This window comes from Brienomyrus brachyistius, chromosome 1 (assembly GCF_023856365.1).
Source record: "Brienomyrus brachyistius isolate T26 chromosome 1, BBRACH_0.4, whole genome shotgun sequence".
Taxonomy (NCBI): domain Eukaryota; kingdom Metazoa; phylum Chordata; class Actinopteri; order Osteoglossiformes; family Mormyridae; genus Brienomyrus; species Brienomyrus brachyistius.
This window is the reverse complement of record NC_064533.1, coordinates 7,616,099-7,629,544: the sequence shown is the minus strand read 5'-3', so window position 1 is coordinate 7,629,544 and position 13,446 is coordinate 7,616,099. Positions and strand designations below refer to the sequence as shown.

Genomic DNA, 13,446 nt, shown 5'->3' with positions numbered 1-13,446 from the left:
CTCATAAATATAAACCGCGCGTAAGTCGTAAACGAATTGAATTTTAGTGATCATTTTGGAGGAATAACTCTGAGATAGAGCCAAGTTGTTGAGAATATTTTAGTCCTCCAGACAGTAATCTTGGGAATGTTGTAGTCCCTAAAAGGAGAAGCCGCTGGTTGACAGGCAGTGCAACTCGGAAAAACGTAGCGGTGACACTTTTCTCGAGTATTTACTCATGTCTAACGTGCTTGGGCTGTGGCTAAGAAACGGTTCTATTTTACTGGTTTTAGTCACATGTGAGAAGTATCATTCTGAGTAAAGATCATTCAGAAATATTTTCCCCACGAAATTCAGAGAGAATTCTCCAATAGTTTTCGTGGAAACTAACTGATAATTATAAAACATCGTAATTTTAAATATAATTAATTGTTATCTCATACTGGTATTTCATTCATTGTCGCGAACTTCCACATCTCTACGATACATTTTTTCAGCTGGGAAAGAAGCTGCAACGACATCCGTCAGGCAAACGGGGAGAGGAGGTACCTTCCAAAGCCTGTATCTCTGATTGGTAAACAGAAACATTCGCATGTCCGTTTCAAGCTGCTATTGGCTATTTGACGTGTCATTTAAACGCCACGCGATTCATTGCGTTAGGTCGATGGTAGCAGGAACAGGAAAGACTAGTTACATTGTGTCGAACTCGGAGGAGGGTTACGGGGGTTAGAGGTTGTTTCATGAAAACAAACAGAAATTGAAAGTTTTGTTTTTATCTGTGTTTTCACTACCTATTTACACTGAACCAAGGGCAGCCAATCAAAAAAGGACAGAAGGACGTAGAATAATAGCGACTGATTAATTAGTCTTGAACCTGGGATATTTGTCTGAGCAGTGGTTTTGTTTTGGGTATTTCAGCAGCCAAAATTCACATCACAGTAATAACTTAACGCAAGCATACAGGAGAAAGTAAAGGACGAGCATAACGGAGGGCGACACTGTGGTGAGTACTGCTACGACCGTGCAACTTTTTATGCAGTGGACGTAAACACCACGATGTACACCGGCAAACAGCATTTCTGGGACATATTTTTGGGTTTGCTATAAACATCATCGCAAATGTTGCTCCAGGGTCTCACTGTCTAATTTTAGGGTAAACGCGATCATCTTCCTTTTTAAAGTCAAGCGCTTGGATGGCAGTGTGCTTAAAGGCGGCCACCTTGGTGCTTCAGTGTGATTCGTTTGTCGCACACAAGGCCATGCTTTTCATGACTTGCCGACGCATGAGCGTGCATTCCCCCGCACCTGTTTACCTGGTTGAGTGTGATGGCATATGACCACCGGCATGACGTCATTAGTGACACGTCCGCTACTGATGGGACAGTCTGCACCTTACATGCACCATATATCCGTGAGGTTGACAGGTTAATTAAGCGCGTGTCTACCTATTTAGCGTTTACAAATCCCTTAGTTAAATGTTTTGTTTTGAGCCATGTTATGACTTTTTTGTATTGCTTAAATGGGTTGCTGATTTGCACTGTGGTGGTGCCCTGTCCACTGCAGACATCTGGCAGATGCTTGATCTTCTGCCTCCATCATAAAGCATAAAAATGGGACAAAACTCATTTCAGCATGAGATCTGAAAATGGGAACAATGAAAATCACCTCAGTCGGTAACTCTTGATTGTGCGCTGTCAAAAGAGGCGAGTTCTGTATTTATTTGCAAACGCTGCAGCCCCAGGCTGGAATGGTTTTTGTCATAGCTTGGCTCCTTAATTGGCCTTGACAAAGATGTGGATGGAATGGAGAACCAGGTGCATTAATAGCAGAAGACTCACTGCTAATTTCTAATCATTGTATACCCAAATGATCTAAGGGATAACAAATACTATACTAGAGCATTGTTACTCAATCAATAATTAGGCATCATTGGTCCAGGGATCAGCACCTGTGGTTGTTTACACATTTGACTTGTAATGTCAAGGTTACAGTTTTATTCAAATGGAAACCCTACTGTTGTTCACCTGTGTGAAGTATTGGAGAATCTGTGTAGCATGTTAAGTTGACTTGCGAAAAAATACTTTAGCCAGACATGCGTAAGTAAGCAGTAAATGCTATACTGTAGATGAATTATTTATCTGGTATGGTCATTGCTGATGAGGGCGGCATGGTGGTGCAGTGGTTAGCACTGTTGCCTCACACCTCTGGGACCCGGGTTCGAGTCTCCGCCTGGGTCACATGTGTGTGGAGTTTGCATGTTCTCCCCATGTCGTCATGGGGTTTCCACCGGGTACTCCGGTTTCCCCCCACAGTCCAAAAACATGCTGAGGCTAATTGGAGTTGCTGAATTGCCCGTAAGAGTGCATGTGTGAGTGAATGGTGTGTGAGTGTGCCCTGTGATGGGCTGGCCCCCCATCCTGGGTTGTTCCCTGCCTCGTGCCCATTGCTTCTGGGATAGGCTCCGGACCCCCCGCGACCCAATAGGATAAGCGGTTTGGAAAATGGATGGATGGATGGTCATTGCTGATGTGATTCTCGCTCACTTTCTGGGTGGTAGAATGGTGGCTTCCCAGCTTGAGACCAGAGCTGCTTCAGACATTACCCCAATACCTCAGATGGGGGAGTGTGGTCGTCAATGCTGTGTGTGTGTGTGTGTGTGTGTGTGTGTGGGCTGGACTGTGGTGAGGACTGTCCAGGGAGCCTTCAACTTCCATGCACCAGAATAGCTCTCTGTTTCTCTGGGATATTGAGGGCTTTCAGCTCCTGGACATGTGTACCACCCTTACCAAACAGTCACACCCTGACTGTACACTCTGTTCACTTTGCCGCTTGTTTGCCCTGCCCTTTCCCCCGGTCACACATCAGTGCTTCTGTTAAATGCTGGCCGCGGGACGTCATGCCTCTGAATCGAGGCTTTTACTCGAAGTTTACAGTGGTCGAGTGAAAGTGTCTTGCACATTCTTTGAAGGTTTCATCCCAGACGACTTGTTTTCACGCTCGATGCCAATCTCCCGTGTCTGATCACACACACAGCGTCTGTCTCGCTGATCCCTGTTCCATGTCCCCCATCGCCCGCTGACATGGAGAACCAGGATGTAATGAACTGAAATGCGGGATCGGCTTCCCGGACAGGAAAAATACGGTTTGCAGAAGAGATAAGATTGACTTTATTGTGTTTGCAGAGTGGGAAATGTTTCTTCGGTTGGGCAATCGCAATACAATGTCAGCACGACAAAACACAATGAATGTGAAAACAATGCAAAAGCAACACCTGCAAATCGGACTGAAAATGCGAGAATGCAGTGGGCTCACAGTGCAAATGCCAGCATATCTCAATTGAAAAAGTTTGCGTCGGTCACTGAAAGATGCTGTAAATGTGGCTGCATCCTTCTTATGTTGTTCTGCGGCTGGACTGACTGATGCTGCTGGCTTCCCTTTCATACGCCAGCGTTTGTGTCTCTACGTAACCCGTCCCTGAAGGGAAAAACGACTTTCTGATTCTCTTTCATTAGACGCATTCCAGGAAAATGACTGACTTGGCTGCCTGCGCTACTTTAAGTGCGCTTTACGCTTCTGTACCGGGGTAAAAACGTGTTACACGGCGAGCGAGCCATTGGCCTATTCATCTAATTCCTTTAAATGTTTTTGGGGTGTTGCTCTCATTGATTTCATGTCCCTGGTTTAGCGGCCGCAGCCTGGGAACGGCTGCATGCACTTGCATCTCAGTGTTGCTTTTGGTCGTCGGCCAGCTGCAGGACGATTCCCTATTTTTATCTCACAAAAACCTCTTTGAAAGTGTCCTGTAGGAGGGGCCGGCTCTCACTCCCGTGTTCGTGGGATAGTTTGGTTCAGGGGCTGGATTCGTTCACACGTCCTTTGAAAGGGCTGCTTTGAAATATATCTTTCCGTCTGAGGGGTGTCTGTGCTGCTTAGGGAAAAAATCAGATGCATCATCGGGTGTTTAAAGGGGGGAAATGTCCACTTTGGAAGCCAAATGCACTTGCGTTCGTGGCCTGTGTTTCCAGTTGGTAGTTGTGCTGGTGTCTGACTGCTGTCTTGTGTTTATATGTAGTTCATTATTCACTTTAAAGTCATCTGCCCCCCTCTCGCCCACCCCTCACTTTGGATCCTGGACTTTTCCACTCACTGCTACATGTTGGATGCCCATGTGTCACGAGCTGGTGAGGCGCTCAGACACACACACAGAGTCCATTTATATCTTCGTGGGGACCCTCCATTCATTTCTATGGATATAACTCTAATCCCAATAATGACCTTAACCCCCCGACCCAGCCCTAACTTCAAGAACTACAAAATACAAGACTTTTGGCATTTTAGTTTTTTGATTGCAGACACAGATTTTTGTAATATTGAGTTTATCCTTGCGGGGGGGGGGGGGGGGGGGTTTACCACATTGTGAGGAAATCTGGTCCCCACAATGTAATAATTACAAAAACCCCTCACACACACAGGCAGACAGACAGACAGAAACATACAGAGACCCTGAATGGTTCAGTTCGGAAGGGAGCAGCATTGCTTTCCAGTTCTTTGTGGTGGTGGTGGAGTTGGGGGGGTGATGGGTGGGTCTGAGCCCTGTCTTATTTAGGTTGGCATGGGCTCCAGCGACTGCCTGCACCTCAGAGCTTCCTGCCCGAGGGGCGTGGCTTAGTCAACAGGCCCCTTGTTTACCAGATAATGTCATATTCTGTGAATAGCCCCCGGCTCACTGCTTCTCATTCCCCATGAGCGCATGAGGAAGTCTGCCTGAGCGTGTGTTTCCTGACTTAGAACACTGGCTGGGAGGCGCAGAGAGAAGCGAGGCAGAGTGCGGCTCCTCTTCCTCCCTCCTACCTGCACGCATGCTCAGAGAAAGCTTCAGGGTAACTGTGTCGGGGGGGGAGAATAACCAGCATCCTGTGAGCTAGGAGGCAGGGCTTATGAAGCTATATGATTACATACGAGATGATATGTTCACCCTTCATGTGAGTGCAGCCCTCAGCTGAGGGACACGGTCATGCCAACTTTGTAACCCATGCCAGTCCCTGTGCAGATTCGCTGCGGTGTATGAGGAGATGGGACAGTATGCAGTGCCGTTCTGCTCCACCCATAATGCATTGCTGCCTCTGAACTGGATTGTTTATTAGGCATTCTAGGCAAAAATATCTAGTGAAACTGATCTCAGCTCAGTCCATGGGGACCCCCAGACAATCCACATTTTAGCTCCCACCCAGCATCCAACATACCCGTACCAGGTATTCAGTGTCCTTGATTGTTCGGTTCAGGTGGGTTGGAAGCTGGGATGGAGCAAAAATATGGACTGTCTGGGAGTCCCGAGGGATTGGGCTGAGAAACACTGCGGTAGTGAATGAAGTATAGTGAGATAAATTTAGTTCATATCGCTTGTTTCCAAAGGACATGCCCCCGGATGCATGACAGATGTGTGATACTCCTGCATCTGGATCTTCAGCAGTCCAACTGACTCTGAAAGACTGAGCTATCCTGAGCCAGTGAACTGAAAAAGGAACATTTTTCAGTTCAGTAGAGGAACAGTTACGGGACGGGGCTGTTAACAGTCCAGTGGTGCCAGAAGCTAAAGCCAGGGTGTGGTTCTGAGATTCCCTCCCTCCAGTGTTCACAGCTGATTGGCTGGGGGCGTGGCTGGCTTTTGGGATTCTCTCCGAGCGTCGCTGATACTCGTCCTCAGACAGAGAACAGGGTCTGGGTGAGTGTGACCTTCAGCAGGTAGGAGTAAGGCATCAGTTTTGGGGACACACCTTGGGTAACTGAAGACCTATCTGTGCCACACCCTTGAAATATGCAAATACGAGCTGAATAACCAGTTCTGAATTGTTCCCGGGTGTCCAGTTTCACCCCGACAGGCAGCAGGTAAGTGAACTACTGACTTTTAGAAAGAAGCTTTTAGAGAAATGCTTTTTCCATCAGCATAAAATGTATAATTAGATGGCAAATATATGTAAAATGGTACACGATGGTACACGCAAGTCTTTAATTTTTTTATAGGGTAAAAAAGTAATTGGAATTTTGAGGATGGTATTAGGATCGAGGTGGGATCTGAGAGGGTTAGGGTTATTGTTGTGATCCCTCTGGTGGGATTTTGGAGTCCTGGGAGGGTTGCTTAGCATCTGCATGTCTGGTGGAAAGTGAACTAGAAAGTGAACTGGAAAGTTAACTGGAAAGTTTTGAGTCCCTGGATTGGTGAGGAGAGGAGACTGGGTGTCACTGACCTAAAAACCACGCCAAGGGCCGAGAGCAGGAAAATTTTCGAACTTCTGGGAATTGTTATATATTTTCCTCCAAGCTCCCCCACCCGCCTTCCGCTCACCCTCCAGACCTCGACCTGATACCCGACCCGTGGCATCTCAGTAGGGTTCCTGGAAAGCTGACGGCCGAGGCGTGCGAAATGGGGAAGTGAAAACAGTGTGGTGTCCACAGACTAAACGGACTGATGTCATTTTTAAAAATGTGAAAAAAAAAATCCCTGTCATGTATGTGTGCAATGCACAAGGCGCTTTCTGACTCATTTGACGCAGCATCGCTGTATCTGTGCATGTTACTTATCACGCTCAAGGTCATACACAGCGCACACACTACGCATGAACTGTACAGTTGGTATTAATTCTCGATATTAGCTGGACCAAACGTTCCACCTGACAGTGACGTGTTACCCTGTGACATGCTTCAGCATTACAAGGCCAGTAGGTCAGCCAGGAATCCACTGAAACTAAACAGGGAAAAGTGGCACTTAGTTACTATGCAGTCACAGTGCTGGAACTTGCTTGCATTGAATATGGGGGCTAGGGAGGTGTCGGAGGGCAAGCAGTAAGCTTTGCCGGCCGGGGAGGGGCTGCTGGTAATGGGAATGGGGGTGAAATTTGCCAAACAGGTGGGGTGGAATTGCGGTGGTAAAATTTGCTGGACAAAGGGCAGATTCCCAGGATTTGGTACTTTATTGGCAGGTGTCAGGAAACTGAATTCTGAGAGATTAAGCAGAAAAACTTTGTGTTTTCTGTAGCTTTTAATAAATTTGAATGAAATCTGCATTTTAATGATCGCGAATGATGCGTTTTTATTCTTTTAATATTTCATTTGTTTTATTTTGTTTTTTGTCTTTACTTCTGTAACACACTTTGAGTGACCTCTATGTATAGAAAAGTATTACACTGATGGACTTGCCTGGCCTGTAGCAGTAAGAGGTTCTTCAGAAGGCCAGTGTCTCAGAACGGGTGCGATATCGTAGGGGTAAGAGATGATAAGTTAACGGAGTGTAAACACGACGGCGAGCCACGGGGAAAATGGCCGCCGGTCTCAGGGATGCCACTCTTCCTGCAGGCCAGCATGGCCATGACCGGGGGCACAGCAGGGCCCCTTCCCATGAGCAACCACACGCGGGAGCGAGTCACCGTGGCCAAGCTGACACTGGAGAACTTCTACAGCACCCTGCTGACGCAGCACGAGGAGCGGGAGATGAGGTCAGCACTAGCGGACACACAACCCTTTACATTTTCTAACGCACAGACTCTTAATTGGCAAATGTTCAGTAATGCAAACTTAAGTTAAAGGAGATCTAGGAAATCCTTTTTTTTTGGGAGGGGGGGGATTGCAGTTCCAAGACATCACAATAGGGGGTGACATTCTCCTTCTCACACCCACTAGAGTGTGGCGGTAAACTTTCTGTTATATATATCTTGAGGCAAATTGGCAAGCTACCGTACTTATTTAATTTGGTGCCTTGTAAAAATAGTTTAGATGCTGTTCACTGTCAGCCTAATCATACATATTATATTAATTTTCTAAATGTGATGTACTGCCTTCCTTTTGCTTAGTCTGTATTGTTGATATTATTATGATTTTTAGAGCTGTTAATGATACCTGTTTTTATCTAGTTCCTGTAGAGGCTACTTAGTTGGGTATAAGTAGCTAATTTCCTCCTGTAGCGGTTCTGCGGGTGGGGGGGTGGGCATGGTCCCTTTGTGTGGTTTTTCACTGGCTCTCTTTACAGGCAGAAAAAGCTGGAGAAGGCTATGGATGAGGAAGGCCTGCTGGATGATGAGGTAAGTCGCTCCCACCGCTTTGGGAACGCTCCTCGTCTTCCCCCCCAGCTACCAGCCCCCTCACGCGATTCTCGCCGCATCTCCCTTGCAGAAGATAATGCGACGCTCACAGCACGCCCGCAAGGAGACGGAGTTCCTGCGGCTAAAGCGTACTCGGCTGGGTCTGGAGGACTTCGAGTCCCTCAAGGTCATCGGGAGGGGCGCGTTTGGGGAGGTGCGTCCCAGCAGCGTCCACGAGACACGCCCCTGCACGCAGCGCCCAGTGTGCCGTGCCCCCCACCACGCTGGGGACCTGATCCTCTCCGTTTCCTCAGGTGCGTCTGGTGCAGAAAAAGGACACGGGCCACATCTATGCCATGAAGATTCTGAGGAAGGCAGACATGCTGGAGAAGGAGCAGGTGGGGTCACCGGTGTAGGGCCACCCACGTGGAAGCCATCGATTTAATAACATTGCAGAGGATAGGCAGCTGGGGGGTGGATGGATGGATGATTTTCTTCACCACTTCACCACTCATTTCTGTCATTAGCCTAAGTCAGTAATTCATCATTAAATCAAAAATCAGCCCTCAAACTAAAGTTAGTCAGTTAAATTTTACTTTCTGCTGTTTCTACTTGTCTTCCTTTCTCCTCACATTAAAAACTGCTCCATGTGCTCAGTTGGTTTTTAATCCTGTCAGTCATTTTCTGATCGACCTGTCACTGTGGCTCTAAGGTCCCTAACGTCTTCGCCTCTCTCCAGGTCGCTCACATCCGCGCCGAGAGAGACATCCTGGTGGAGGCAGACGGTGCCTGGGTGGTGAAGATGTTCTACAGCTTCCAGGACAAACGGAACCTGTACCTCATCATGGAGTTCCTGCCTGGAGGTGACGACCGGCACGGCAGCATTTCGGAGCTGGGAGTGTGATGTCCCCAGTCCTCAAACGGCCCCTCCTCCCATTTCTAGGAGACATGATGACCCTGTTGATGAAGAAGGACACATTGTCTGAGGAGGCCACCCAGTTCTACATCGCCGAGACCGTCCTGGCCATCGACTCCATCCATCAGCTGGGCTTCATCCACAGAGACATCAAGCCCGACAACCTGCTGCTGGACTCCAGGGTGAGATACACAGTCGTGCACACCGTCATAGGGTCCCACCACCACAGGGTCCCACGAGCTGACATGCTTTCTTCATCTCTAATGAATTCATCCTGAATGTTTCAAAACACCGTCCTGCATTTGGCTCCAGGGCCACGTGAAGCTGTCAGACTTTGGCTTGTGCACCGGCCTCAAGAAGGCTCACCGGACTGAGTTCTACCGGAACCTGACCCACAACCCTCCCAGCGACTTCTGTACGTCGGCCCGCCTGATCGCTTCCTGTCCCTGTCCGCCGATCACCCCTCACAGTGGAAGCCCTGAACGGGCTCTTTCCTCACCAACGGCTTCCTTCGTCTTAGAGCCATTTCTGCTCTATCAGGGCCTTTGTTTATTGTGGCCGCGTGGGTTTTAAACATCTCTGTGATAAGGACTGTTTCTGTCTCGTGTCTTGCTTCCTACAGCCTTCCAGAACATGAACTCCAAGAGGAAAGCGGAGACGTGGAAGAAGAACAGGAGGCAGTTGGTGTGTTACTCTGTGTGGGCCTGGATGTGTCAGGGGGGAGGGGCTTTATGTTAGTGGGAGTGTCTATATTGGTGGGTGGGTCTGTGCTTGTGGGAGGGGCTATTCATTAGTGGGAGTGGTCATATGTGGGAGGGTCTATGTTAGTGGGAGTGGCTGAATATTATTGGGAGTGACTACAGAATTGAGAGTGGCTGATTGTGGGTCGGTCTGTATTTTAATGAGGGTGACAGGGGAGGGAGCTTTTCATTAGTGAGAGTGTCTGTGTATTAGCATGAGTAGTTGTGTGATACTAGGAGGGGCTGTATATTCGTGGATCTGGCTATCTGTCGGTCAGTCTATATGGTAGCGGGAGTCGTATCAGTATAAGGCCCGGTTTGCCAGCCGGATCATTAATGAGAGTGGTTGTGTCTGTGGGCTGGGTTGTGTTGCATTCTGAGTCCCTGTGAACATTTCCTCAGGCGTACTCCACTGTGGGAACCCCAGACTACATCGCCCCCGAGGTCTTCATGCAGACCGGCTACAACAAGCTGTGTGACTGGTGGTCTCTGGGAGTCATCATGTACGAAATGTTGATAGGTGAGTTTGCATCCACACGGTGACCTTTACACGCCTCACAATGCTGCTCAGGTCACTGGGAGTCTCGTGTCTTTCAGGCTACCCCCCCTTCTGCTCGGAAACGCCTCAGGAAACGTACAGAAAGGTCATGAACTGGAAGGAGACTCTCGTTTTTCCCCCTGAGGTGCCGATTTCGGAGAAGGCCAAGGACCTGATCTTAAGGTCAGTGCTGGAGGACAGTGTTTCCTTACAGGGTAATGCTCTGAAATGCCGTCCCCACGCACGTAAGAGGAATTTCCACTGTCTCTTTACTGTGTATTAAGAGAATTATTATTAATTAATAATATTATTAATAATTGAGAATTATTTCAATACAATATCGTCAAACATGTCCACTGTCTTTTTGTAAGCACTATTAGTACAAATATCATTCTCCAAATTTTCTGTACTTTCCACGCTTTACAGCCATAACACTGGCAGTGTGTAAATATCACAGAGGGGTTTTACATGTGTTGAAACTATGTGCCATTGTGCCGGTGCCTGTGCGGTTTGACTGCTTTCCTGGGGAAAATGAGGGTCCCACCCCCGTGTCCTGTGACCCTCAGATACTGCACTGATGCGGAGAATCGGATCGGGGCTGGAAGTGTGGAGGAAATCAAGAGCCACCCATTTTTCGAGTCTGTGGACTGGGAGCACATCAGGTGCGAGTTTATAATGATGATGTCATATTGGTGAACACAGCATTGCTGGGGTTGGTGCTTAACTCATTGTTTACCACCCTCACAGGGAGCGGCCGGCCGCCATATCGATCGAGATCAAAAGCATAGATGACACATCGAACTTCGACGACTTCCCGGAGTCGGACATCCTCCAGCCAGGTGGGGGCGCTGCCACATGCCGCCTAGTGCGAATAATGTGTCGCCAGGCTGCCTTGTGCTAATATCCGCCTCTTGTTTCAGTGACAAATGCCACAGAACCGGATTACAAATCCAAGGACTGGGTCTTCCTCAACTACACCTACAAGAGGTTTGAAGGGCTAACCCAGCGGGGAACCATCCCCTCCTACATGAAGGCAGGGAAGGCTTGAAGCTGCCGAAGTGGACCTGAGCTGGGCCGAGTGCTCAGAGGGCGAGCATACGGACCCAAACTGGTGCAAGAACTCCTGGGCAGAAACACGGACTGTACCATATTTAAGGGGGGTGGGGGTGGTCGGGGGATATAGACTGTACCACATGTCAGGGCATATAGGGGTGTGCTTCTGCTCCCATAGGGCTACCGCCATCGCCGCTGGCAGGAAGTGATGCAGTTTTTTTCCCCCCCCACCTCGCTTGCCCCATGTCTGTTTAAACACTGAAGTGTGAAGGTACTGAGGTCATCCATCACTGGAAGGAGCGAGCGAGAGATGCAGGTCACAGACACTGTATCAGGCACTAATACTCTTGGGCTTCATCCATCATGTCCAAAATTTTAGTTTTGTGAAGTAGTTTTATAACGTTAATTCTTTATCATATTTACGTGTAGAGGCAGCTGTTACTGGTCCATGGCGATAGAGCATATTTATGCTGCATAGAGTGACGACACGAGGAAAAAGGGACTGTATCCGCTAGACTGTCCTAAAGAGAGGATATTTTCAGCAGTGACGGAAGTGCAAGCTATTTGTGGCCCTGGCAGCGACATCCAAGCAGATGCTGTAATTTGTGTATGTTTGTGTTGGCCTGGGGTGTATAGATTTTCATTGTCTTTCCCAGAAGTGTCCTATGAGCGCAAAGACTTATTTTAACTAAGTACAGACGGGGAGGGTCAGTTCCTTGTTCAGGACTGTACATTAAAATTGCACATACACCTTTGCCTGTACAGTGAACCTTAATGGGGAAATGTTGGCCACTTTCTGCTTCTTAAAGCACAGGGGCTGCCTAGCAACTGCAGAAATGTTCTGCAGGATATCAGGCGTATACAAGAGTATGTCGATACAATGTTTGTCCGTGTCAAAGAGAACGGGAATTACTTACAAGGAAATTAAGTGGTAAATAAGTGATTTCAAAATTATATTGACGTGGTACAAATTAGATGTGTAGTTCCGCATTTTCTTAAGTCTGTACAAAAAATCTGGATATAATTGGCAGAACCTAAGGAACTGCGTGATTCTCTCCCACAGATTAACAGCAGAAAAACTGGGTATTCACGTGGAGCTCCTCCTCTTAAGCTGGCCTTGACCAGAAGCAGTGTGTGATGTCTTCCGGACATTTGTTGTGTCACATTTGCATGTCCCAACCTCCTCGGCTGGCCGCCCACCAATGCCGCCTGTACTGTTTAACACGAAGGGGAGAAAATATCAGCCAACACTGACACAAAGGACTCTGCTGTCTATGGGGAAATGCTGGTACGGGGGGGGGGGTGTTGTGCTGTTAAAAAATCTGGAACATAATCTGATTGGCCAGGGTTGGGGGCCCAGTATGATATTCTTTCATGGGACTCGAAATCTCTAGGTCCCCCTTCATATGCCGCGTGTTGAAGGTCAGTGTCATGCACAAAGTAAACATCTGTGTTTTGATTATCTGCATGTATCCAGAGGGTTTCAGATTGCTAGGTTTCTGCTGAGAAGGTACACAGTCACATGAACCACAGATATTGCCCTTGTCAGATTAGTACACAAGATCACTGAACACTGGATTGAGTATGTTGGATTGCTTGCAGTTCATAATATCAGTAATATTACCTCTCACCTCTCCAAACAGATACACCACACCACACCAAACAGGTTTTATTTGTACCTAGCATAATGACACACACCTGCCATAGGTCTTCAGCGAGGTTCTGCTGGGCCTGGAGCTCTGCCTGCAGGTGGCGCTGTCCTGAAGGTAAGAACCAAAACAGCCTGGCCAGGCTCTGTCCCCCAGGTATGGCTTGGAATCGGGTAGTAAAAATGTTTTTTTTTTTTTTGCTGAATTATGATAATTTATGACATTTTTACTGAAATTTAGGCATCACGGAAGACTTCATGAAGCAAAACTGGGATATAAGGCTTTGAAGGTTAGACGATCCCAAACAATAGTCAAGCGGGGTCTTGTGTGTGTGTGATGGTCTTTGTTGGGATTACGGCTACAGAGAGGGTGCAATACATTGGTAAAGCCTCTGGTAGAGTTAAGCACATGGACTCGATGGCATTGTGGGGTTAATCCCTAACCCACCTCTGGGTGCGTCTTCATAGTTCTGCGCAGGTTCTCCTGCTTTTCTCCCAGA

General features: G+C 47.8%; 1 protein-coding gene across 4 annotated transcripts; it reads left to right on the top strand.

Moving 5' to 3' along the window:
• Nucleotides 1-622: 622 nt before the first annotated feature.
• Nucleotides 623-12,053, top strand: LOC125735685 (serine/threonine-protein kinase 38-like). Of its 4 annotated transcripts, none has more exons than XM_049006246.1 (14): nucleotides 623-982; nucleotides 7,330-7,469; nucleotides 8,000-8,051; nucleotides 8,143-8,265; nucleotides 8,366-8,449; nucleotides 8,791-8,914; nucleotides 8,995-9,149; nucleotides 9,280-9,382; nucleotides 9,590-9,651; nucleotides 10,110-10,227; nucleotides 10,305-10,428; nucleotides 10,812-10,907; nucleotides 10,993-11,084; nucleotides 11,166-12,053. In XM_049006246.1, exons 2-14 carry the CDS (start codon nucleotides 7,336-7,338, stop codon nucleotides 11,291-11,293), a joined length of 1,395 nt encoding a protein of 464 aa, XP_048862203.1. In that variant the 5' UTR covers nucleotides 623-982; nucleotides 7,330-7,335; the 3' UTR covers nucleotides 11,294-12,053. The 4 variants fall into 4 exon arrangements, with proteins under 4 accessions (XP_048862203.1, XP_048862201.1, XP_048862200.1 ...); XM_049006244.1 differs by having other exon boundaries at nucleotides 7,310-7,469; XM_049006243.1 differs by having other exon boundaries at nucleotides 5,392-7,469.
• Nucleotides 12,054-13,446: the final 1,393 nt, after the last annotated feature.